Source organism: Hemicordylus capensis, chromosome 3, assembly GCF_027244095.1.
Source record: "Hemicordylus capensis ecotype Gifberg chromosome 3, rHemCap1.1.pri, whole genome shotgun sequence".
Classification (NCBI taxonomy): Eukaryota; Metazoa; Chordata; class Lepidosauria; order Squamata; family Cordylidae; genus Hemicordylus; species Hemicordylus capensis.
In genome coordinates, this window is record NC_069659.1 from 283,032,996 (window position 1) to 283,060,864 (window position 27,869).

Consider the following 27,869-nt stretch of genomic DNA (forward strand, 5'->3'; position numbering starts at 1 on the left):
TTCATTTATTATTTATTTAGTTATTACATTTCCATCAGCTTTGGCTGATTCCCCAGTTCCAATTCCTGGAGATAAGCAACCGTAAAACAGTGGTGCATATGCTGGTAACATCTCGATTTGACTACTGTAATGTGCTCTACATTGGGCTGTCTTTGCATGTAGTTCAGAAACTGCAGTTAGTACAGAATGCAGCAGCCAGGTTGGTCTGTGGGCAGGGGTGTAACTAGGTATTTTTGGTGCCTGGATCTGAGGTTGAAGAGCATCGGAGGCCCCCCCCCTTTAATTTTTTTTAAAAAAATACCTCTTGGCTGACTGATCTGCCACCACTGCTGCCTGCTGCCCGTTGCATGCTCTGGCCTTATTTCACTCACCTCTTGTGCCTCTTTTCACTCTTGACATCACGGGATGCTCCATACTCCTACTGCGCATGCGCACAGGCTGAGGAGGCTGGTCTTAACAGGCTGAGAAGGCCGACCTGTGCCCACTGCTGCTGCTGGGGTTGCCTGCTCTGCTAACCCACCCATCCCCAGCGGTGAAGAGAGGGAAATAGCGGCGGCGCACAGGGCAGGGGCTGGGCAGAAGCAGCAGGGCTCTGGGGAGGCCTCCCATAGCATTTGGGGCTCCCCAGTAGGCAGGAGGCCACAGATCCCCGCACTGTGGTCCATGCCTAAACACACTACTGTCTCCGGGGTTGCCTGAAGAGATCATATTACACCAATTTTAAAAGAACTACACTGGCTGCCAATAGGTTTCTGGGCAAAATACAAAGTGCTGGTTATTACCTATAAAGCCCTAAATGGCTTGGGTCCAAGGTATTTAAGAGAACACCTTCTTTTTCATCAACCCCGCCACCTATTAAGGCCATCTGAGGAGGTCCAGTTGTGATTGAAGAAGGACCTGTTTAGCCAGGCTTTTAGTTATAGTTTTAAAGCTCCGGGTTTTAGAGTTTTTATTTGTATTTTTAAATTGTTTTAATTGTGTCAGTGTTTTAATGGTTTTTAGACTGTGAAACACCCAGGGACTTTTTTTGTATGGGGCAGTATAAAAATGTAATAAACAAATTAAAAAATGTCCCTTCATCTCTGGAACTTATCCTGCTCCTTTCAGTGAGAAAGTTGTAGCTAGTCACCACTTATGAATGATAAGTCCTGGCCTAACACTGCAGAAGCCAGACTTCCCTCAGAATAATCCCTTTCCATTCCCCAAACTGCTAATTCAGAAATCACCAAGTCACTCCCCTGTAGATTAAAATAAAGATGAAATATAGGGGCGGGGGGAATCACTTAAACAGGAAAGTTCAAGAGGGGGGAAATCATTTATCGAACAGAAAAAAACTGCTTTTGAATAAAATTGCAAAAAAAAAACAAAAAACAGGTTCAAAATAAATAGAGATTGGAAATCTACACCACCACTCAGTAATTATATACTCCATTGGGATATCAATCAGCTTATGAAATGTGTACATTTCATTTGTGCTTTTTCGGGATCTATATAAACAATCTGGAATACTTTGGGCAGAATGCTACTACTTTGGAAGAAATTGAATATTATTATTATTATTATTATTATTATTACATTTATATCCCGCTCTTCCTGCAAGCAGCCCAGAGCAGTGTACTACATACTTGAGTTTATAATGTACAATATGATATAATTTAGCAATGATCCGAAAAAAGGAGGGAAATAGGAGGAACATACAAGAGGCTTTGAAATGCAGCAATATATGGAGACAAATTGTGTGGTCTTAAAAATCAGTGATATGAATTGAATGAATATTGGAAATTTCTGCAGCATACAGTGGGTTTCAAAGAAAAAAAGGCTAATTAACTGCATAGGAAAGGTTGGCTTGAGAGAAGTTTAAACTGCAGTCTGTAATGGTGGAAAAGAGAACTCAGACTTCCAAGTGGACCATATTGTCCGGTCCTTTGCTTACTAACATAGCTGGGATAGCAAGTGTGCTGGATGGTCTTTCAATTTCCTCTAAGACACTGAGCTAGTTTGGGGCAAGTATTTAAATGGAGATATTACCCTTTTTTGGATAATTTGTCATGGGAGTGGGTAGTTGGAAGGACTATAAATACAATTTAAAAATTAGTATTCTGCAATTCCAGGCCAAACTAAGATGGATTAGAACCAGGAAACAGGACAGCAGCCAAAACATGTCACATTCACGTACTAAGTGATAATTGAAAGCAAGTGGCAAATATGGGCAGAGACTTAGGATGCAGTCTCTCTCTCTCTTGTTATGAGGTGCACCATTGGAAGGAGATGAGCATAGATGGCAGTAATGTACTACTACTCATGCTGATGGCAGGTGGAAGCTCCAGTCCCACAGCAGTAAGTAGGGGTATGCACAAAACTGGAAAACCTGGTTCGGCTCAAATTGAACTGGTTTCAAGCCAAACTGGGCTTGGTTTGGTTTTATGCACAATGAAGCCAAGCTTGGTTGGTTAGAGTTTGAAACAGTTCGGGCCCGGCTTGAGAGTGTGTGTGGTAAAACATTATTTTTAATTTTTTTTTAAAATGGTGACTTACCATCACCGAGGGCTTTGGCGGCCTTGTGGGGTGGGGGTCTCCAGCGGCAACCCCAGTGGATGTTTCAGCCCTGAGTGTGCATGCAGTAGCCTTTTGGGTCACCACACATGCACACAAGGCCAAAACAGTACAGGGGGGGAGCGAGGGCAGGAGAAGCGGGAACCGCCAGAGGACACACACCCCACGGCCACCGCAGCACTCTCCAAGACTGCCAAAGCCCTCGGTGGCGGTAAGTCACCGTTTAAAAAAACAATTCCACCCCGCTGCCATGAACCAGCTCAGCTGATTCAGCTCAAGGTCAAGCCAGTTCACACACACCTAGCTGTAAGCCTCTACCACAAAGGCTTTCAAATTCCACTTACTTATCTAAGGGTCAAACTAGACATTAGATGCATTTTAGGATTCTACCCCCCCCCCCCAAATGAAGACTAGCTTCAGAAGGCTGTGGACACTGAATAGTGGGCAGGAAGGGTGCCCAACTCACATTTGTCTGCTCCTTCGGCTTTTGCCCCACAGGAGAAAAAGTAACTCGGGAGGACCAGTTTTGAGCGGGAAAATGGTCCATAGAGAAAGAGTCTCATCGTGTGTCCTAGCCTTTTGAAGTTGAATTTCAGTTAACAAGAACAGGAGAAACTTGCAGGAAACTGCATGCACCATCTAGTTTGGGCTTCAATTTACACATTAATCTATTCTCAAATTCTGACAGACTCCTGTACCAAGGAAATCCCAATGCAGTGCTCCAAGGTGGACTGAAGCAATAGATATTCAGTGGGGCATATCCAAAGAGGCCCCACTTTGGCTGTATTACAATCCAGGAGGCAGAAGAAAAAAATAAAAATAAAAGAGGGGGCAAAATTAAAGAGGCACCAGCACTTCCTGATTCCTCCCAACATTCATAGTTCTATTCAATCAATTCTGCATTCCTATCACCATTATCTATATATATATTTCTCCTGGGTGTGCCCAGGAGAAATGCGTCCCGGCAGCCCAGCTGATTGGCTGGGCTGCTGGGGCGCCTGATTGGTCCTGGCGCACCCAGGAGAATGGCGGCAGCGGCCATGGCCGGGGAGCCAGGCGGGCCCAGCCGCGGAGCCGAGGCGGCGGGCCTGGCTGGGCCCGGCGGCGGCGGCGGCACTCCTGGGCCCAGCCACGGCGATGGGCCCGGCGGCGGCAGCAGCACCCTCGGGCCCGGCGGCGGCGGCACCCTCAGGCCCGGCGGCCGCGGCGGCGGCACCCTCAGGGCTGGCGGCGGTGGCGGCAAAGCGGCGGGCCCGGCGGCCGCGGAGGTAAGGCGGCGGGCCCGGCGGCCGCAGAGGTAAGGCGGCGGGCCCGGCCGAAGCGCAGGCGGCGGTGGGCCCGGCCGCACTAGAGGCACAGATGCTCTGTGCCCAGGCCCACTAGTCTTCAATATTCAATGCTAATTCAGTAAAAACCTATTCTAAAATTTAGTGGAAGACTGTCTTTGCTTCAAGCACTTTGCTGAAAGGGCACTCCGTGGCATTAGCAGCACCACAGCAGCTATACAGGCACTTGAGTGGAAGGAGTTCTAGCATTATTTCTTTTTCTTTGGTAGCTCATCATCCATGCTGCTGTCTGTGTTACAGCTGCTACTGGAGGAACTAGAATCTGTCTCAAAGTCAGAAGAACTGGAACAACTTCTTGAAGAGGGTGAGGAGGAAGAAGTGGAGGTGCTTTCTCCACTATCACTGCCATTAGAAGAAGAGGATGACAAATTAAATAGGGCAAACATCTGAGGCATAAATGGGGAAAGGGTTAGAGAAAGAAGATTTGGATGTGGAGCTGACTTGCTTACAAAGCAAAATCAAATACTTTTCTGGAGAAAGTCTAGTTCTTTCCAGGGCTAGGCAATTGCCAGCTAGCATACACACTTGTATTTCAAATAGCAATGGACTCCTCCAGAAATAAGAAGGGTTGAGTGACAGAATGGACGAGAGTTCCACAGTACAGTAATCAGTATTAATTATGGATTTAATTCAGCCAGGAGCCTATTTCAATTCACTTTACATAAACATCCAACTCCTAGAAAGGGGAAGAGCTTAGTGAATCAAGCCTACACATTCCTTCTTCTTGATGTTCTAACTTCTCTACATCACTGCTCATTACAAAGGTTTTCCATTGCAATAAGCCCAGCAATGAGAAGAAGGATTAGAGACATGAGGCTAATCATGGTGCACATTCCAGGGCAGGGTAAAGGGGAACCACTGAAAATTAATCTTACATGGGAGGGAGGGGAGACAGTAAGTCCACCAGACTCAAATAACTATCAGTTCCTGAAAATGTTTCAGAAGGATGTCAAGACCCTAGAAGAAACTGTGCTTTTCCCTAGAAAACAGGTCATCCTTACAGAAGATGATCAAGCAAACTAGTTTTCATCTATGAAGCGAACATCATTTCAAGAGCAGGGGGACATTTTCTCACCTGCAGTAAACTTTGTTATATTTACATTAAGCTGATCAAGATGATTAAAATTAGTTCAGATCTTTTCCCCCGCTGAAGGACCAAGAACCTTTTTGAAGCAATATGAAGCTCATTTTATCCCCAAATCACAGTAGGTCAAGGCACAGGGCAGCCAGGAACTATTTCACATGGTGCTGAAAGAATTATGCCACCCGGACATCAAAGCTAACAAGAATAAAGCAATTATTATAGTGAAGTACAAACATTTGTGCTATGCCCTGTTCTTATGGAATCTCCAATTTGAATAAGATATGCCAGATGCTAAGAGACTAGCATATGGTATACCAATATAAGTAAACATGGAGGATAATTTTTATTATAAGCTACCTAACAAGTAGACCTCTATACTCACCATTTGCTCTGACCTATTTGATACAAAAAGCCCACCATGTGGAGGCTGCTTGAAATTACATCTGCTCCATGTGGCAAGCTGTTCCTCTTCAGTGGCTTACGATGTGAATTGGCTGTGTAGACTGGTCACTGCCATGTGATTTGCTCCAAGCAGCCATAAACTAACAGCAATGCCTTGCAACATCATAGAAACAAACTGTGTAGTGGTGACCAAAGCACACAGAACAGCCACTATGAAGGTGCAGTTTCAAAGCAGCCTCCATGTGATTTCAATGCATTCTCCAGAATCATTCTGCAGAATGATTTCAATGCATTCTCCAGCACAAGGAACACACGTGGTGTTCACAGAGATCACATGAACCAAACCAAACAAAGCAAAACTGCTAAGTGACTTTCAGTCAGACCCAGAAATGTTACATTTTGGTCCTCAGATTCCTTATTTATTTATTATATTTTTATACCACCTAACAAAAATGTCTCCAGTACAGTTTTAACCAAATGCAACAGCCAGTTGGAGACTCGGTGTCTGAGGCATGGCAGCGAGAAGTTTTCCAGGTGTATTTTATGCCCTCACAGACCAGCTGAACTTCTTCTTGCCACAAATAGCAATAGCAATAGCAATAGCAATAGCACTTACATTTATATACCGCTCTATAGCCGGAGCTCTCTAAGCGGTTTACAAGGATTTAGCATATTGCCCCCAACATTCTGGGTTCTGGCTATTAAAACAACAAGAGTTCCCCCTTCAGTGGTAAGTTGTAGCAAATCTAGTACATCTGGTGGAACAGGGAGGGGATGATGAAGTGGTGGACTCTTTCCCACACTTTTCCACTCAAAGGGTCAGATGGCAATATATCCTTTTTATTGTTTTCTTGGACACAACCCATGGATACTTAGGCATAAAAGTGCACTTAAAAGGAAACATAGGAGAGATAAAAATGGGAGAGAGGGTGGTTTGTGAATAATGAATAATGCCAATATAATTAAGAACAAATCCATGTGTTGACAGAGGAATTTTGCTTACTTAAGCTGCACTGTACTTCAAAACATATTACCAGTTGCTACCCAAATCACAAGCTGTGTCATTTGTGATACTTCCTCTAAAATCTTGCGGTTTATCTCAGGATTTGTTCTTTCAGTATAACCATACAAAATAATTTGGGAAATAATGATACTCTGTAAAGCCTCTTCCCCCACAGAAAAACAGGTCTAAAGAGGGAAAAAGCTGAGATGCTACCCACTTCTTCCAAACCCAGGTTTTAATGCTTCATATGATCTCTGGGCCACTATGTGGTTTGAAGAAAAAACAATGATCAAGGAGAACTTTAAAAAACAAAAACAAAACACACACACACAGAGAAAGGCAACACATGCATTTTAGAAAAAAAGTACAAGGATCTCAAGTTGTTCAAAGGCATTCACACCTACAGGTGTAAAATGTAATTCACAGTTAGGCATGTTAAATACTACCGTCAAAAGTCTCACTTCAAATAACTTTTGTGCAAAACCAGTATCCATCTGCACATTATAAGACAAAGGCTGGATGGTCAGTGCTGGTAATCATAACATTCCTGACTGATTTAATAAGGGAGACACAGAGAATAAAAGCAGCAAGAGCAATTGGAGAAGGATGCCAATTACAGTAAACCAAAGTTTTATCTAGGCCCGAAGACCGGAATTTCCCAAAGCTTCCAGCTACAGAAAAATGGTATTCCCATCCTCATCTGCTGCTATCTTATGGGCAAGAAGGGCTGTAGAAGTTCTCTCTCTAAGGTCATTTTTTCAATTGCTGTAAATCACACATTGTTGCCCCAAATGTGTTTTAACTAGTTGATCTAATACATAACACAGAAAGCACCATTTTAAAACAACTTGAATAGAATTCCTATAGATGTGACTAAATTCAGAAAGCCTGATGGAGGTGGACGTTCCACATTAATACCGTTATACATTCAGTCAAGTCTACAGAGCTGTTGAACGGAGAGGAGATCACTTTTCAGCAAGCAGTCGGAAGGTACCTGCTGTGCCAAGGTATGTCAAGACACCTATATCCACAATACTGCTCAGAAACAGAGGCAGATTTGAGCTGAGAGCATCTTCCCAGCCCTACATGGGCTGGTACTCATTTAATACAAATGGCCTGTTACTCATTTGCTCTGTACCACAAAACATTCTGGGAGAGAGATTATTCAGAAAAGACTAGGCTAGAGAAGACTGCAAGCTTATATAGTCTTTTCTGGGTTTAATTCATAACAATTACATTAATGTGGGAAGAACACCAACTTTTAAGAGAATTCTAGAAAATTATTTCATGATAGTCCGGAACAGCATTTCTTTCTTTGCAGGATTTAACCAGTATGAGGGACAACATATTTGGAAAGACACAAAAGTTGAATGAAATCTTGGAATAAAATCAATTAGGAATCTGCCTCTTGCTCAAGGATATTCTTTACTTTCTGCCAGTTGTAGTTTGACTGCTTTGATCCAAAACACAATCTAGGCATCATCTTCAACATTACCTAACAATCCAGAATTCATGTTTAAAATTGTTGCACTGCTCTGGAAACAAGCATGCAATTCTGGCCGCCTCCAAGTTCAAAAGGCCTATCTTCATTTCTTTAAGTACTGACTAAGCCTGTAAAAAGCCGTCATTCCATGAAGAAACATGTTTAACAAAGAGAGAGCAGAATAAAACAATGCAAACTGGTTAGTTTTGTTCACATACAGCCCTCGACAACTTTAAAAAAGAATTATGCTAGTAAATTAAAATTTCCGTTTTTCTAGTCATGATTAGAACTGAGATGCCTCTCCATGAAGGCTTTTTACTAGAAAGGTTGAAATGCTCCAAGGGCTTTTAAAAATGTTTTAACTTCCTCCTTGCCATTCCTTATTACATGGGCCAAAAATGAAATACTGACTAATGGGATACAACTCACTCTTAAGTACACATAAGGAGTTCTGGGAGGTGAAAATTGTTCCTTTCCTGAAAACATTACATAAGCAGAACTATGAAGTATGTAAATAAAATTTGCTTCCGTCAGCACTAAACTGCTTTTCCATTTGGGTAAAGGAAGATAGCCCTTCCAGATCTCAGGATATCCTGTACGTAGCGAAGTGTGGAAGTTGGTCCAGTGACTGCACCACAGAACAGGCCACTCTATCAATAGACCAATACTGATGTTCACTGCCATACCTCTCATAATCAATGAGAAGAGGCCCAGGCAACCCAGAGTCACAATAATGTCAAGTGAAGTTGTTGAAATACACAATGCAAAGAGCTCCTCTAGGTTGACTCCCCAATAATATTTACATAGTACATTTCAACCTCCTGAGATGCAGAGAGGTAGGAATGTCCAAAAGGCAACCCCAGTTTGGTATTCATGTCAAGGTGGCTCTGTCACAGAACAAATACAAATGAAAGGGAAGGTTAGAAGATGGAGGAGGAGCAGAAATGCTCTCAGCTGCTTCTCTCCAATAGCACTGTTGAAATGTACTCTGTCACACACATACTCCATCAAATACAGCTTGATGCTATACTGAAAGGCTTTCCTCAAATCTAACAGGGCAGAGCAGTCCAGCATCCACAGTAACCTTCATCAGGCAAGAAGAAAACCTCTGAGTGATTTACTTTGGCCACCCTCATCAGCAGCATGTTTACACAAAAAGTTTTAGGGTTTTGGCAGACTGACAAGTCTTACAATCTATCCTATTAACATTATAAGATCTTTGCTCAAAGTAAAAGACATGTTGACTATGATGGTGCATCACCCTCTGAAAATATAACATGTAGGACAGCACTCAGAACAGGGGAGGTAGGTTATCATTACTTCCCCAGAATAAACATCTGGGCTTAAAATTACTTTATGCAATTATCTGGAAAATGTACTACCTTTTAAAAAATCAAGAACCCACCTTCATTCAGCACACATTATGTTTTCTTTGATATTCCTTAACTCTAAACATGACCTTTTCAGGAATTTTTGAATGCACAACCCCAAAATAACCCCTCCTGTAGAGGTTAGTCAAGGGGTAAATACAGCCTTTCCCCCAGGCTCCCAATAGATATATGCCAGAGGTTCCTTCGGTTTCATTCATTTTTTGTTCGTTACAAAACAAATACATTTTAGTACCAGTTTGCTGTATCAGCAAGGGGGAAACAGAAAGATAAGGGGAAAACAGGAACAATGGGCAAATTCACACAAAAAAACACAATAGAGTTCAACTGGGAAGGTCCTGCAACATTTAAAACTGCAAAATACTTTTTTAAAAAAACCATGATCTCTCTTGAAAAAATAAACCACAATTGTTGGTTTAAACTTTTCTGCACACATTTAGAAGGATCAACAATACAACTGGAAAAATAAACGTGATTCTGCTCCACTAGGAAGAATTTTGTCATTCACCCCAGAGGGGTGGCTCACCATTCCCAAGGTTTGCTTAGGAGATTGTTGCTGTTTCCTGTATCTGTGTCTCACTCTCTGAGCTCTCCTTTGCTCCCACTTTTTTCTGCTCCCGAGATGGGCATAAAGTCTTTGGTCTCAGAGCTCTGGATGCAGCACAGTTTGATAAGCACATACTAATGGTGTTTGCAGTCAGGTAGAAGGCAAGGAGAAGGAATAGGGACTGGTCCTGATGAATAGGAGGGCTGGACTGGAGGGCAGAGGAAAAGGGAGCTGCTATCTGTCAGCTCCTAGATGGCGCCTTCACTGTGCATACTGTGGTTGGACTTGTTGTGAGTTACACAATTCTGTTCATTCAGCAGATTTGCCGTCTCATCCGGCAAACCATCATGTAGTTCTGTAAGAGTCAGTTCTATTTTAGTGGTTTCACTGTCCGAGGACTGAGGTGTTTTGTCCATCCGGGATGCCATTAGGGCATTTTGGTATTGCTGCCTTGAGATCTATGCCAAGCATACGAAGAGATGCAAAAAAGAGAAATCTACAATTAATATCTTATTTGTTGCTTTTGCCTTTAAGAGGGAATGCACACCTTGACTTTTTCATTAATCTCTGCCCAATCCAGCTGACCCCGATTGCCTCAAAATGAAAAAAATGTAGACCCATAACTTTTCTGAGATAATAATACAACATTAGACTTAACAAAGCATAAGAATGATGAAGACAGGAACATAGGAAGCTGCCTTATACAGAGTCAGACCATGGATCCATCTAGCTCAATACTGTCTACAGACCGGCAGCAGCTTCTCCAAAGTTACAGGTAGCAGTCGCAGCCCTATCTTGGAGATGCTAGGGAGGGAACTTGGAACAAGGGATGTGCATGAATCAATTTTTTTGTTTCAATTTGTACCCAAATTGAATCACCCCTGATTTGTTTTGGGTCCGAATCTCCCCCCACCCCCGAATTACCGCAGATTCGATTTGTACCCCAATTTTCCAAATTTGAATCCAAATCTGAATTGATTTGGGGGGAAGGGTCCCAGGGGCAAAAGAGTCAGCCAAATTTCAAAGAAATTGGGCAAAGGGGTGATTTTTAAAGAATTTTTGAAGTTGGTGGGTCTTTAAGCTTTCCCCCATAGGGAATAATGGGGATTTCAGCAACCTTATGGCTCCACGTGGGGCGGCCCAGAGTGGTTTGTGGTGGGTGGTAGTGCCCAATGGGTGCAAGGAAGCTACCACCCAGATTAGGAATTGGGCAAAGGAGTGATTTTAAAAGAATTTTTGGGATGTCTTTGGGGCAGAAAAGGGGTCAGTTGGTAGTGCCCTAATGGGTGCCTGCTACCACCCAGATTTCAAATTAATTGGTGAAAGGGATGATTTTTAAAGAATTTCTGAAGTGTGCACATCTAAGCTTTTACCCATAGGGAAAGATGGGGATTTCAGCAGCCCCATAACTCCACTTGGGGGGCACCAGGATGGCCCAGAGTGAGGTGTGGTGTAGTGCACATAGGGTACCAACCATCCCCAAAACGACAAGCCCATGGGGCACTGAGTTTTGTTCTTTTTGAGGTGTTCTGAGAGTAGATTCTCTGGTAGGAAATGAGAGTGTATTCAATGACAAACATTGTAAATTAAATTAGCACTTGGGTACAGAGAAAGGAGAAGTGACCAGATACATGGACTTCTTCTCTCTTATTATGTTCATCAGTAGAGGTGCAGCACTAGCTTCCCCAGCTTTGTGGAAAGTACAATGGAAACACTTCTGAGAAAACTATAGTTGCTGCATCTCACAGTATAATTGAACCACTTTTGAGCTGCATGTGAATGGGTGCCATCAGATCATATGGAAAGGGGCTTGATCAGTGCAGGTAAAATCTCAAATTCATAACTGTCCAAGATCTATTAGCAATGTATTAAATCATTTTGTTTAGAAGGTGCCTATGAAATGTTGGAAGCCCACAAGGTTAAATGGCTGCTGAGGCAAACATGTAGCTTCCAACTCTGTGACTGCTTCATGATGCTAATGTGGGGTCAGGGAGCATATGCAGAGGAGAATTGGCAGGTGGGAGAAAGGCCAGGTAGTATGTGCAGTTTAGAATCCATGGGAGGAACACGTTGCTCACCTGTATCTTATGACCTGGTAGAGATCTGTCAACATCCATAGGAATGGGTACTCTGCCTATGCAGGACCCTCGTGGTAGAATACTGCAGCTCATCGTGGCCATGTCCACAGCGTGCTATTTAAAGGCGGGCCGGCTCCATGTTTTTCCATTCTCAGACTGCCGTGGAGGACAAACATCTGTAGCAGGTGAGTTCATCATTGGAAGAGAATTGCATGCACGCTCAGAATGCACATAGCAGAACACTTCTGCAGAGGGGTGGTTCGGGAAGGTCTTATGGATGTTGACGGATCTCTACCAGATCATAAGTTACAGATGAGCAACCTGTTTATCTGGATCAAGATCCATCAAGATCCATAAGGGTTTTTAGCTCGCTTCTAATGGAGGAGGGTACAGTAGTTGGTGTTGGAGTCACCCAGACTTTTGGTTCTGGGTGACTTCAATATCCATTGTGAGGCTGAATTATCTGGTGCGGCTCAGGAGTTCATAGTGGCCATGACAACTACGGGCCTATCTCAACTAGTTTCAGGACCAACTCATGTTGCTGGCCACACACTTGATTTGCTCTTTTGTTCGGATGAGAGTGGTGTTCTGTGGGTGGGGGATCCTGTGGTCTCCCCATTGTCATGGACAGACCACTACCTGGTTAAGGTTGGTTTCACAGCCACAACCCAGCCCTTCAGGGGTGGAGGACCTATTAAGATGGTCCACCCGAGAAGACTGTTGGACCCAGTAGGATTCCAAAATGCCTTGGAGGGTTTTGATGTTGGTCCTGCCAGTGACTCTGTCGATGCCCTGGTGGGAACCTGGAATAGGGAACTCACCAGGGCAGTAGATATGCAGCAAGGTAGGCGACTGGAGCACAAGTGGAGGAGAACTCGGCTTGAATGTGAGAGGACACAGCATAGAGCCCATTTGAAAGTTTATGCGGAGGCGGTGCGTGCGGCAAAAAAACAATTCTGGTCCGCGCGCATTGCTTCTGCGGGTTCGCGTCCGGCAGAGCTGTCCTGGGTTGTGAGGAGTTTGATTCAGGCTCCTTCCAATTCAAACCAATCCCTGGGGACTTTGTTCTGCTGTGATGCTTTCAATGGGTTCTTTGCGGACAAAATCTCCTGTATTCGGGCCGACTTGGACTCCATTGTTTCTGCAGAGTCTATTAAGGTGGTGTCCAGCAATCCCTCTTGCAGTATTAGATTGGATCAATTTCAATCTGTGATGCCTGATGACGTGGACAAGCTCCTTGGGGTAGTGCGGCCTACCACTTGTTCTCTGGATCCTTGCCAGACTTGGCTGCTTTTATCTAGCAGGGAGATTGTTGGGGATGGCTTAGTTAATATCATTAACTCATCGCTGAGGGAGGGTAGGATGCCTCCTTGTTTGAAGAAGGCAATTATTAGACCACTTCTTAAGAAGCCTTCCCTAGATCCCTCAGTGATGGACAGTTATAGGCCGGTCTCCAATCTCCCATGGTTGGGTAAGGTGATTGAGAGAGTGGTGGCTAACCAGCTCCAGGCGGTTTTGGAGGAATAAACCTGAATCGATTCGGATTCGGATTAAATCTGAATAAATGAATGAATAAATAAATAAAGAGAACCAAGGATATGCTCCATGGTTCCACAGGAGTACAAATAGGTGGGTATACATTCATGAGGCCCTTCAGGAAAGCTCTACGATCTGGGTGAGAAAAAAGGAGTCTTGCCATCACAGCCTGGATATTTGGAAGAGAGTGCTGCCAAATGTACTTTTAGGGACACATTAGCCAAACCTTGCAATTTTAAGGTAGTCATGTAGAGGAGTACGTCAGCGGTAGCTTGCTTAGGCTGAAAACCATGCACTCTGGCACAGGTTTTAAAATAGCCATTTGCCAAAGTAGTTACATCTGGTGGAAGGCTTCCTTCGTTTGAATAGGATCTGAAGCCAATTCGCCATGCCATCAGATGGAGTGTGAGTACGTCGGGATGCAGGATGTGACTGTTGTCTTGTGTCAGAAGATCTAGCTCTTGTGGCAGTCTTTGGTATTGGTTTCCTGATGGTCTAAGTATCTGTAGAAACCATGTTTGCCTTGGCCACCATGGAGTCAGAAGATGCGCTACCACTCGACTGATCAGTGGGCATGGTGGGAACATGTACAGGATCTCCTGAGTCTAGTCCATCTGGAAGGCGTTTCCCAATTATTGCGGGTTGTGACCAGCCTTTGAGCAAAAACAAGTGCACTTCAAGTTTACCAGAGTTGCAAATAGGTCTATGGTGGGACAAACCCAGTTGTTGAAGAGTGGGGCAATATATTTTGACTTGATCTTCCACTCATGGTGCTGCTGTTGTGCAAACGTGCAACTCAGATTGTCTGCTAGGATATTGTCCAGGCCTTTTATATGGTTATTGGGTAAACTTGATGTCTGATGCACCAATGCCACAGTTGCAGGCTGAGGGCACAAAGGGTCCATGACACTGCTCCTCCCTATCGGTTGATGTAGGCCAGGGCAGTGGTATTGTCTAACTGCACCTGCATGACCTTGCCTTGGTAGGAAAGCTTTCACTGCTTGGAAGATAGCCAGCAGTTCCAGAATGTTGATATGAAACTGAGTTTGTTGGGGGTTCCACTTGCCTTGAATTTGATGGTCCTCGCAGTGGGCAGCCCAATCCAGCAGAGACACATTCATCGTCAACCACATTGACTGAGTCAGAGTCTGCAAAGGAACTCCCTTTTAAAAGATTTCGGCAGTTCGTCCACCAGGTAGGGGGGTGAAGTATCTGATCTGGTATTTCCAGACATTTGTGTTGACCGTCCACGTTTGGGCAGAAAACTGACAGAAACCAAAGCTGTAGTTTGCGCATCTTCAACTGTGCATAAATGCACAACTGTGTTGCATGATACCATGAAGCCCAAGCGTTGTTGAATGAGTTGAGCTGACTGAGACGGATGTTGTTGGAATTCGTGGATCAGATCCCTGATACACTCTTATCGCTCTTTTGGTAAGTATGCTCTCCTGGTTTCCATGTTCAAGACTGCTCCAATGTAGCTGATGACACATACTGGTTCTAGATGGGACTTTTTCCAATTTATTTGGATCCCCAAGTCTTGGAGAAAATTTAAAACATACAATGTCTGAGAATGCAACTCTCCTTGATCTTTAGATGTCAGGAGTCAACTATCCAAATTGGGTAGATTGCTATACCCTGCATCCCAGATGGGCCACCACCACAGCCATGCATTTGGTAAATACTCTTGGGCAGTGGAAAGACAGAAGGATAAGACTTTGTACTGGTACACTTGTTCCAGTACAAAGGGATGAACTTCATCCCTGAAAAGTCTGGAGTCGTTCTGAACTCTATGGAGTATCTCAAGGATATGATCTTCAGGACCCAGTGGTCTGATGTTATGTGATGCCATGCAGGGGCATGGTGTGCCAGCCCAATGGATTTGTGTGCTGGAGGAAGCAATAGAATTGTGAAGCTGGTGTTGATGCTCGCTTGCCAAGATGCTAATGCCCCGGAACTCTAAGGCAAGATGGAGTTGTGACTTGAAACTTTTGGTGGCAGCTGCCACCAAGGTCACAGCTCTCTTCGGTCTATTACTTTCAATCAGCAAGATTGTTATTAGAAGACATGTGGAGCCAATTTCCTTTCCCCTGGGAGCTGCCTAGGTGCCTGGGCAAACTCAGTGGGGGAGATCTTTGCCACGAGCATCTCGTTCTGAAGAAGATGAGGCGATCTGACCAGCCTTTTAGCAATGCCTGCCCTCCTCTAACCTGTTTTCTTTCTGCTTCTCTGAACCTGCAATAATGCCAGAGTAAAGAATACTCCAATAACTTTCACAATTACAACCCTGGGAATGTGGATTGCCATGGAATAAGTTGGATAATCAGCTTAAACAAACAGAAGATTAGCATATTACTGAAGATGACATGGATGGCTTCTTTGCTTTTTACATTGTTGCAGCTCTTGAAACATAAGACAAAGTTACTTTCTTTTTTTCTCTCCTCCTTTTTTATTGATGACTCTGCTCTGGTTATCAGCTAACTTAAGTAAACAAGGAGGATTGTTATGCAGCTGGCTTGTTTTTCGGTTAACTGATTATTTGATTGTTACATTCTTCTTTTCTTTTTATAAGTTGTGTGTGTGTGTGTGTGTGTGTGTGTGTGTGTGCGTGCGCGCGCGTGCGCGCGCCTAATTTGACCTGACTTTTGTGTTGATTCGACCTGGACTTCTTAGGGTATAATATTATGGATTATTTTTGCAAATTATAATTTGAGGATCCTTCTATAAGAACTTTGGATTGGGGTGTGCAATTTGGGTTTTCGGTGATTCGGTTCGGGACCCGAACTGAATCACCCCTGTTCTGTTCTGTGCCCGAATATGGGCTACACGAATCACCCCTGATTCGGTTCGGATTCAGATTTAATCCGAATCCGAATCAATTCAGGTTAGAAAAACGGGTCCCAGGGGCAAGATAGTGGGGTGGGGTGGTAGTGCCCAATGGGTGGAGGCTACCACCCAAATTTCAGGGGGATTGGGCAAAGGGCTGATTTATGGGGAATTTTTGAAATTTTGGGGTCTTTGGGGCAGATTGGGGGCATAACGTGGGATCTGGGCAAAAAGAGTGGGGTGGGGTGGTAGTGCCTAATGGGTGGAGGCTACCACCCTAATTTCAGAGTGATTGGGCAGAAGGCTGATTTTTGGGGAATTGTTGAAGTTTATGCGTCTTTAAGGTTTTTCTCCATAAAGAAGCATGGAGCTGTCAGCAAATGTATAGCTTCACGTCGGGGGCAAAGGGGTGGCCTAGAGCAGTGTGGGGTTGGTGGTAGTGCCAGGTAGGGGCAAGGAAGCTACCTGAATTTTTTCAAAGGATTTGGGCAGAGGGCTGATTTTTGGTAAATTGTTGAAGATTACGCGTCTTTAAGCTTTTTCCTCATAAGGTATACATGGAGCTTTCAGCAGCCCCATAAGTGCACTTGGGGGGTGCTGGGGTGGCCCAGAGCGAGTGGTAGTGTAGTGCACATAGGATTCCAACCATCCCCATAGGTTTCTAACCCATGGGGTACAGGGTTCTGTTGTTTATGAGGTATTCGGAGTGTGGATTCTATGATAGCAAATGAGATTTTCAATGAGACACCATGAATCCACTCTAATTTGCTAACATAGAATCCACACCCAGAATATCTCATAAACAACAGAACCCTGGCACGAAAAATATCGGGGGGCATCGGGGGTGATTTGGCTCGGCCCCGAATCACCCGGAATTGCTCGTTTTGGGCACAGATCGATCTGTGCCCGAAACGTTTTGCACATCCCTACTTTGGATGTACGGATGGTGCAGTGGACTTGAGCAAATGTTTTTCTTTCTGTTTTGGCTTGTTCGAATTCAACGTTTTAATGGAATAACCTGACATTATGGGGATATACTTACAAGATTATAACTATTATAGTTCTTTTTCCTTTTCTTTTTCATCTTGTTAATTTTTAAGGAGTGAAACTCTTTATTACTTCTCAGATATGACAAGAATTGGTTTTATTCTACCCCCCACCCCCGGTTGCTGTTTGTTTGTCTAAGGCTGGAATTTGATGTTTCTAGCTTGCTTGGAAGGACATATGGGTAAGTCAGCTATTGGAACCTGTTTGATTTATTTTTTCTTGGTCAACTTATATGGATTGCAGATTTAGAGGGTAATTTACTGACGCAGAGGTTAATTTTGGGATTTAAAGTACTAAAGAACTGCAGTTTATTAACTTTTTTGACAATTTTTGATTGCGATATAATGCTGCCTCCAAGTTTATGCTCTTCGTAACACGGATGTTTTTATTCTCTCACACTCTAAAGGAACATCTTTGGCTGAGTTTAACCCTCCTTCCTCAAGACTAATTGTTTGAGTCTTCTTATTCGTTATCTCATAGAACATTTGTGGATTGCAATTTTATCCGGTTGTCACAAGAAGAGACTAGAGTTGTATTATTTTAATTGCCTGAACATTTGTGTAAATTCAGTACAGCTATCCACTGGAGAGGAAAGTTATAATATGAATATTATTTGCATCAATGTGTCTTGATTTTTCATATCAGAACCTTCCCTTGAATAATGCTTTTTATTGGATGGCATTTCTTGTGATACACATTAAGTAGGGAGTTTGCGAATAGCTATTGTATTATTCTTGATTTTAATGCATTTGTTTAATGGTAAATATATGATCTAAGGCTGATTTAGGATTCCCTGTGATAGGTTGCTTATTAACACAGTAATTAGGGAGTTGGATAAGAAGCTTGACTGTATTACATTTTATTGATTTAAGGCTTATTCAGGAATCGAACGGTAGTATTCCCTGTGTAAAAATAAAAATAGAAAATTAGGGAGTTTTGATTAAGAAGCTGGACTGTAATTTATCCTGAAGACGCCTAAACAAGAACCTTTTAAAAAAAATGACTAATATACAGTTAAATGTTAATTGTATCAACAATGACTTTAATATTATGGGGAAGTTTTGTTTGGAGGACTCTAATTTGGGAAAATATGATTTAAGCTGAGAGACTTTCTCTTCCCGTCAGCTTATACATATGGTTACCATGGAGATCAAACAGGCTTTTTCATGGATAGACAAGAGGTTATGCTCTACTGCAATGCACAGGTGTAACTAGGGCAGGGCAGGCAGGGCACGTGCCCTGAGCGCCACTTGAGGGGGGCACATAATGTAACTGATGCCTTGACCCCCTGGCGCCCCCCTCCCACCCACACAAAATTTTGCCTTTGGATGGGCACCATGAGCGCTGCTGCAGCACCACGTCTTGGCACTCCCCCACCCTCGAAGTTGCGTAGCACTGCGAAATGAGATCTCCGCCCCCAGTGCGTCATCATCCACAAACTCTGCTATGCTCAGTCTGGCTCTTCTCTAGTGCCATGCTGACTGAGGAGGATCATCAATCACTGTGCTGGGCTGCTGGCTCGCTTGTTGTTGCTGGCTGCTTCAATAAAGTGTGTGCCGCTGCTCCAGACCAAGGTGTGTGAGAGTTATTTTGTTTGTTTTATTTAACTAAATTTACGGGGGGGAGGGTTGAGGTCAGATAATGTTTGGGGGCTTAGTTGGGGCTGCTTGAGTTCAGTTGGCTTTGTTGGTTTTTCTCAGGGGTTCTTCTCAGGGGTGTGTCTCGGGGGTGGTAGGGTGGCGGCTGGCAGTGGGTATGAGTGTAAGACTGAATTGTAAAGCAGAAGATGGTGTGGTGTTGAACCCCTCCCCTCGACAGCCCCTCGCCTCGAGTCCTGTGTGTACCTGTGAGCAAAGAGGAGCTGGCGGTGCCTTGGCCCGCGCCCGCTGTGTGTAGCTGTCATCAGCGTCCGTGTCTGTCGTTTCCTCCCCAATAATGGTGGCTTGCCGGCAATGTATGCAAGCCGCGGTGCCCTCGCTCCCACTGGCTCCCCTAACTCCCTTGCTATTAGTTACAGTAAATGGTAAGCCGCCACGCCGTGGCTTGCAATGCATTGCCGCCATTTACTGTACTAATAGCAGCGACGGGAAGCTCCTCCCTCACCCCACGCCTTGAGAGGACTCCGGAGGCGAGGAGGGAGCTTCTTGCCGCTGTTAGTACAGTAAATGGCGGCAATGCATTGCAAGCATTTTACTTTGCCGCCATTTACTTTACTAACAGTGGTGACAAGAAACTTCTGCCCCCTTGCCTAGAGAGGAGTCTTGGGGCGAGGGGGGAGTTTCTCGCCACTGTTAGTACAGTAAATGGCGGCAATGCATTGCCCACCGCGCTGCCGGCTGCTCCCTCCCTTGAACAGGAACAACCCCATCTGTTACCCAGAGAGAGTCTGAGAGCCATCAATTGGTTTACGGGGGCAAAAACTCCTGGTAAGCAGATAAGGGCATCAGGAGCTACTGCATAAGCTGGCAGCATTGCTTTCGGGTCATTCCAAGTCTTCCCACTCCATTGTTCCAGAGAGAGAAAAGTAAATATTGGTCTCAAAAGACTCCAAGGTAAACTGGGTAGAAAGCTGGAATGAAATTAGGCTGTGAATCATGTAAGAGTAATGTGGAGGGGCGGGGAAGGAACTCTCTTAACTGAGACTTGGTGATGTTGCTGCACCAAGCCAAGGCTGTATAAGCAAAATAATGAAGTGGAATGAAAAGAGAATCAGAACTCGTATACTGCACAGTCCCTCCCTCTCCCACAGTAGTTCAGGTGTCCTTTTAAGATGAGTCAGTCTAGCAATAGTTTAGTCTGAAGTCAGTTACATGACTTTATTGATCACTTTTTTGCTGTATCATTTTGTTGCTATTGTGCTGGAGAAATTCAACAGTAAAAAGCAAAGATAGAGAGATAATTGAGAAGCTAACTTTTAAAGGACAGTATTTTCTTATGCTTAACTCATGTCCTATGCTCTAGAACTCATTCTTATGATTTAGAATTCAATATGTATTACCATGCAGCTAGATAGGGCTCCCAGACATTTCACCTTGAGATAACTGATCAGATCTGTGCTTGTTTAGCTTCAGTATGCTGCAGCATCTGTTTCCCCCCAGACTGGGCCCAACCATTGCTGTTGTTAGTGTCTGAGGGCTGCTGTTTAAACATCAAACCCAAGTCTGTGGCTTAAAAAATAATAATTCAAGTAGATTTCATTAAATCCACCCACAACCACCTGTCTGTTTGCCTACATTAATTCAGCTTCTATTATGCTGAATTTTGAAATATGTATGCTTTTGGCCTTTTGCCATGATGCATGCAATTTTTATTACATCATTACCTGTTTACCTGGACAATGTTCATCTCCATCTAACATCCTGATATTAAGCACATGTGCCGTATTTTATGGACTATAAGACGCACTTTTTTCCTCGAAAAATAACCGCCAAAATTCAGGTGCGTCTTATACTCGTAACTGCGTCTTATACTTGTAAGCCTGCCCAACAGGTTCGGGGGGGGGTATCCCCTGGCAAAGCCTGTACCGATGCTAAAGGAGGGGGTTGGGGGCAACCCTCTATTAACCCCGTGCCGCCTGGGGACTGCCGCTCCAGCTCACCCTCCACCGCTTGGGCCGTGGACTCCTCCTCCTCACCCGACGAGCCAGTGGCCTCCGAGGATCGTGCCACCGTAAAAGCTTCCAGCACCTGGGCCCTCCTGCGCTGCTGCTGGTCCGCGTCGGCCTCGAAGGCCGAGTCAAAATGGCGGCCGTCACTGTGTGCACCTGCATGCGCTGCGGCGGCCCTTCTTCGAGGCGCCCGCTTCTGCAGTGGGGAGCATCGCCGTGGATGGCCCTTCGCCCGGCGGGGGGGGGGGCGGTGGTCCTGGGCGTGGCTGAGGCATGCTTGGCGGCAGCCGTGCTCGCAGCGGAGTGGTCCGCTTTCGCTGTTTGCACCCTCGCTTTCTCCGTTCTGGGCCTAAGGCCCTGCAAACAAGGCACTCTGCTCTGCTCCATGGCAGAAGGAGGGGAAGGACAGAGCGGGGCGTGGTGGGAGGGCTTGGAGGGGAGATGGAGGCGAGAGGAGAAGAAAAGTTCAGAGAAGAGGAGAAGGAAAGTTCAGAGAAGTGAAGAGGAGGAGGACGATGATGACGACGACGAAGAAGAAGAAGTGGGAGGGGAGGAGGAGAAAGAAAGTTCCGATGAAAGTTTTCTGGGATTTTAAAGGTCTGTTTGGCTTTATAAATAATGGCAAATGTTATTTGTTTAGTTTGGCTTTGTAAACTATTGATAACAGTTTAATATGTTAAAACTCTGAAAAACTGGATTAAAATTAAGGTGCGTCTTATAGTCCGTAGCGTCTTATAGTCCATAAAATACAGGTATTTATTGTTGTTTTCTAAAATACTATAAAGGAAAAAATATGGAAGAAGCCATACGTCTCTGTTAATTTTCTCTCTATGCCTCTGTTAACCTGTAACTCCCAGCATACCCAGCCTCAGTGCACATTATAAATACCTTACAGCGAGCAAACCAACCAAGTAGTTTTTTTAATGTATTTTTCTGGGCACTAGACAATTAAACCATGTCTGGCTCTTAGTGTCAGATGTTTGGACAGGGGGGCATGTCAGATGTTTCAATGGGGGTGGGGGGAGCACAATTTCAGTACTTGCCCTAGGCGCCATTTTCCCTAGTTACACCCCTGCTGCAATGCCCTCTCCTGGACAGGAGATGACTGAGAACAATCCATGCGGCCAATGCCAGAACATTTCTGGTTGGGAAGCACTGTCTGTGCAAAGTTGTTGTTCACTGCAGGATGATTTCTTTATCATGACAGGAAGTGAAGATGCATGCTCCAGTTTGTTTTTTGTGGCAGCAAATCTAGACACGCAACTAGATTTGGGAACTGGTGATACTACAGGATTACCGATGGTGAAGACAATCCAATATTCAATCTTTCTTTTCACAGTTATACCCTCTTCAAGAGGAATCAAGTACAGATGGGCAGTGTTCCTTTGGCATCCCTTTCGAGGCTATAGAAGAATTTTTATGCACATGTTTTTGGACTCAAAATAAGCCCTAATGGTATTTTTATCTTTGTCATGATCTTTACTCTGGATTATGACTAATGAGGCCTGTTCTTTGACAATGCTCTTATGGTATATTTTTATGGGTTTTTCTCCTTTCTTTTTAAATTTCCAATCTAGTCAGAGATAAATAGAAGTAATGATTTTTACTCTGGATCTGTACTACTATTTTTTTTAGGAGTTTCCCCTTTTTTAAATTTTACCTCTAGTCCAGTTATAGATAAATGATAAATATTTTTCCATTTCTATAGTTATTTTTCACTTGTTTTGAGCTACTTATTTAATAACTTGTAGCCTAGAACATGAATTGGGTATACAAAAGAAATATGAACCACTGTGACCCAGGTTTAATCTGATTGATTTTTCATTTGGTATGGTTTGCTTTTAATTTTTTCATTTGGTATTCCTGGTATTTTTATTTAGGTAAATATGCCTGGTTGGATATAACAACCCTTTGTTATTGATATGCTTGTACTTTAATGGTTATCTTTTAAGTTCAGAGTTGTAACTTTTTCTTTTTAGTTAATAAAGATTAAATCTTTTTTTAAAAAGATGTTAATGCCCCTGGTGGCGGGAAAGGTGAGGAGTGTGGATGTGACGTTGAGCAGTCCTGTACCTTAAAGATGGTTTTGAGGTTCCACCTGTTTCGTATGCTGAGATTGAGTGATTTTGCCTTTAACATGATAGGAGCTTTTATGATAAGGGTGATATTGTTCTTTGAAATCATGGCACTCCTATTGTCTGAACGTGGGTTTCTGTCTAGAGTAAGAATGATATTTTGATGCGTAGGGAAAAGTCAAAGCTGAGGTGGTAAAAGTCTTTGCAGTAAACTTTGACTTTTAAAATTGCTCCATAGCAATTTTAGGTTGCCTCGCTGAAGAGGCCCTTACCATCAAAAGGTAAGGCCTCAATATTTTCTTTCATATTGCCCTGTAGAGTAGTGGAGCAAAGCCATGTGTGTCTCCGTAGCAAGACTGCAGTGGTCATGGAACGAGACTCCAACTTGGCCAGATGTTTTGCCGTGCTCAACTGTTGCTGAGTAAGCACAGCCGATTTATCCAAAGTTGTTGGAATTTCCTTCTACTCCTCAGGTGTCTAAGTCACCCTGATGGGCTTCCCACAGGCCATGATTATACTTAGCTGTGCAGGCCAAATAATTCGCAGTTTTAACTGACAGACATGACATGGAGTAGATCTTTCTCCCTAAAAGATCCAACTTTCTCCCCCTTTGTCTGCAGGAGTTGTTTGACGTTGTTTGGATTTTGTCAAGGTGGTGCAGTCAATGACCAGGGAGTTAGGAGCAGGATGTTTTAGCAGGTAGGCATTGTCCTTCTCTTGGATGCAATGTAAGCTCTTGAAGCGATTGGAGGTTGGGGTGGATGTATGAACGACTTCCCATGCACGCTTTGCTGCCCTGGGGATAACTGGGAGAACAGGAAGAGCCACAGGTTGAGATGACTGAGACTTCATCATAAAGTTGTAGACAGGATTGTCTATGGTGGTTAGCTCAGATTTAACCCAAAGATTTAACCTCTAAACCCAAAGCCTCTGCCATTTCCCTAAAGTGTTTATAGTAGGCTTTCTTTTTTTTTGTTAGAGGAGACCAAGGTAGAAGGAGGCACATCAGTAGGCGGGTCTGTCAATGTGTCTGGATCTTCTGGATATGAATCAAAATCGGACGAGACATGATGCTCTGATGGTGATCCAGCGGGGGAGTGTGAGATATGTGTTTGGGTCTCAATAGTAGACTTCACAGGTGGCAGAAGTGGAGATCATGATTGAGTCCTCACAACCAGGCATGGAGCTTTTTGTGGCAGTAAGCCTGTCTGTGTCGCGTGGACACCAGAGGTACAGGTGGCAAAGCAGCGGTCTGTGTAGCTACAGAAGTTTGTACAACAGGCCTGCTTGGCAAAGCAGGAGCATCTCCACTTGCCAGGGTGTTTACCGAATGAACTTGTGCCAAACAAGTATTAAGGGGGTGGTAGGACTTCGATGGAACCGTCTTCGATGGCCTCCCCTCAAGGTCATATGGAAAACCAGGAGAGGAGGCCCACATAGCCGCCATAGTGAGCGTTGATCCCACAGCCAAAGCATGTGAGAAACTGCAGGAGTGCCAAGCTGAAGGACCCTCCATGTGGGCAGTGGATAGGGTATAAGAAGGTGGCTGGTTATCTGAAGGAGTAGTAGTAGACCCTGTTGATGTAGCCGTGCACTGCTGTGCTTCATTTGCGCTTGTTGGGAGAAACCCCTTGAATGTGGCCGTAAAAGGTGTGCTGGAGGATGAATCTAGAATCAACAGTAAAATGTGCAGAGTGGAGGATCCAAACAGGTACCTCTGTCTGAATCCTCTTCATTGGCATTGAATGTCAGCATCATCATCTGACACCGAGGGGAGACCTGCCTCAATGCCGACAACACTGGCATATGCAGCGTCGACATCACAGTTGGGAACAGCGGGGAGGGGGCGTCTTCGGTGTCGACGGTGCTTCTCAACGCCAATCATCAAATTTGCTGTGGAATAAATCGGTATTGGAGCTGCAGACAGAGATTGAGCCCTCCATGTTGACTGTGTCGGTGTCAAAGGGTGGTAGGCATTGAGAGGCTCTTGTGGTTCTGGCATCTTTTTCAGTGTCCAAGATGTCAATGTTGAAGGGCCAATACTGAGGGTGACCTTCGACTTCGAGGCCCGTACACGGTCCGACGCCCGCTGTTGTAGACCCGATAGTGATGGCATTCTATCTTTGGTTAAGTCTATGGTTTTAGCCTACTTTGGCATCAGTGTCAATGGAACAGTTTCTGAGGCTGCCCGTTTAGTCTTGGACTTCGTGTGCCTGGAAGTTGAGTTTGCACCTGAAGGCAGCTTAGGGCTCCTGAAAGCCATAGACATTGAAGCCGATGCCAATGGTTTTGACATTTTTTTATCAAGACCATTTTTGATGGCGATTTCAACATTGATGGGCGGGGCTTGCCCAGAGTAGAGAGATTTAGCACCTCATCATATATGACGGTGCGAAGCCTCAGAGCCTGATTGTTGCATGTCTGCTTGGAGAAAGGCAGACATATCCTGCAAGAGGAAGTGCTGTGCTCCTCACCAAGGCAGATGAGGCACAGATCATGGAGGTCCTTAGAGGGGAGCTTAGCATTACAGCCCTTGCCTTCTAAAGCTCTATTTTTCCTCAGCCATAACGATAACTGAAAAGTGTTGTCCAAAGTCTGTTCCAAAGGTCAAATAATGCCAACGTAGTCCGGAAGCCAAAATCAAGTCAATAAACCAAAACAACAGTCCTTTTTTTTGTTTTTAAATAGATGAACTCACAAAGAAAATTTGAAGAACTTTATCAGATGAGAAACAACAGAACAAGGTCCGAACGCAACGGCGGTTGACAAAGAACTGAGGGACATGGCACCGGCCCGCCTTTAAATAGCACACTGTGGGTATGGAGGCAGGGCTCAGTTGCCACGAGCTGCAGCATTCTACTGCAAGAGTCCTGCACAGGCACAGTACCCATTCTTAGGGATCTCGATCCAGATCATAAAGCATCCTCCCACCTGCTGATATTCATTCACAAATGCCTCCACACTTGCATTACCTCACAAAGCATTATTTTAAGAACACACATTTGTCAAAGTAGTGTGCAAATTTTCCACAAGACAGGTAGAATTCATGTTACTTTCCAATAGCAAAAGTGAAGAGTTGCAGCAGTCAAAGACTGCTGCTTCCAAATTTTGGATAAGAGAAATAAATGAGACTGGCTGACCAGTAGAGTTTGTGGATAGCCTATCTCCCCAGACTATACGCTGTGTATGAAAGACACATTTCACTTCTTTCCTACCTTGACATACTGAATGTCTGAGATTGCTCTCACTGAGTAGTCTGGAACATACACTTGAACAAATGAGGAGTTCAGCTGGTTGTTGCTGTTCCCCAACGTTGGTGTCACTGCATCTATGCGATCCCCTCTGCTAAGAGAGTCTGAATGATTCAAGCCACAAGGACGAGGTGGTGACTTGTTTTCAGCTGGAAAGAGAGAAAGAAATGCATACTTAAACAAATATGCAAAAGGATATGCTTTAACACAATAAGTCCTAGAGACCCACATCACTTAATGGAATATAGCCTTTAGCCCAGCCCATGAATAGTCCCTTCAACACATTCAATCATTTAAGCACATAAAGTTCTTTTGGCTAAGTTTTCCTACTGAAATAGCTTGTTGCTAGAACCATAACTGTACAAGCTACAACTTCAAACACAGCAATAAAAAGTCAGCCATCTGAAAGATCTGGATCATGATCCATTGTAATCATAAGCAATATTTTTAAAACTTCATTTAAAATATAAATATAAATAACTAAAACCAACAGTCAGAATCTAATATCTTGCCTATTATAAGTAACTTCTTAGTTAGTCAGTTAGTATACTCCACTCTTATTAAAACACAAAGCTTTTCTGGGACACGGGAGCTCTCTTATAGCACCCAAAGTAAGATCATACAACTTGCCCAAGGAGGATGTAAGAGGAATCAAAGATGATCTAAGAGGAATGTAATGACAGAGTCTGATCCATTTATCAGGATTAAAAACCAAATAAGTATACAAGTGCTTTAAGAGAAATACAGCTTTCATTTTAACTAAGTTGTCATAGCCATTTGCAACACAATATCTTCAGAGACTCAAAGGATAAGACATTTAGTACTACCTCAACTGTTTCTGTTCTGTATCCAGTTAAAGCCACTTCCTATATGTCATGCTTTCCATTTCAAGTTTTTAAATGTGTGTATCTAGGTGGCTAAAAAATAGGCATAGGTGCACATCTTCATAATATGGAATTGATAAATGCACGTCTGGCAAAGCTTGAGGACTATTCAGCACTATTCCACCATGCCTGAACATTCCCACATTACAATGGTGTTTCACTGTGGCCATTTAAAAAAAAAAGATCAACTTTTAAAAATGAGCCTGGAAAAACAACACTGGATTAGCCATTTTAAAAGGGAGCAGTTTTTACCCTAAAGAAGTAGGCAAACTTCAGGCTTACAGGATCCACTTTGTTTTTGACTTGAACCCAAAGACCACCAACCAGATTGCTTGATTACATGCCATCAAGTCGGTGTTGACTCTTAGCGACCACATCGATAGATTCTGTCCAGGATGATCTGTCTTCAACTTGGCCTTTAAGGTCTCTCAGTGGTGCATTAATTGATGTCTTAATTGAGTCCATCCACCTTGCTGCTGGTCATCCCCTTCTTCTCTCTCCTTTAACTTTTCCCAGCATTATGGATTTCTCAAGGGAGCTGGGTTTTTACATAATGTGTCTAAAGTATGGCAGTTTGAGCCTGGTCATTTGTGCCTCGAGTGAAAATTCTGGATTGATTTGTTTTATGATGCATTTGTTTGTTTTCATGGCTGTCCATGATATCTTCAAGAGTCTTCTCCAGCACCAAAGTTCAAAAACTCTGTACCAAAGTATGGAGCCAGCATGGTGTAGTGGTTAGAGTGCTGGACTAGGACCGGG

The 27,869-nt window shown here is 43.9% G+C and overlaps 1 protein-coding gene across 2 annotated transcripts in view; it reads right to left on the reverse strand.

Annotated features, from left to right (window-relative positions):
* CNNM2 (cyclin and CBS domain divalent metal cation transport mediator 2) overlaps positions 1-27,869 on the reverse strand; it is a 296,053-nt gene that overhangs the window by 63,998 nt on the left and 204,186 nt on the right. The window contains exons 7-8 of one of the 2 annotated variants that reach the window (XM_053305513.1): positions 26,191-26,375; positions 6,717-10,264 (exon numbers count right to left, since the gene is read on the reverse strand). In XM_053305513.1, coding sequence (XP_053161488.1) covers positions 10,055-10,264; positions 26,191-26,375 — 395 coding nt within the window. In that variant the 3' untranslated portion in view covers positions 6,717-10,054. Of the gene's footprint in view, positions 1-6,716; positions 10,265-26,190; positions 26,376-27,869 lie in introns of those variants that run through there. The other variant, XM_053305514.1, reaches the window with a different exon arrangement.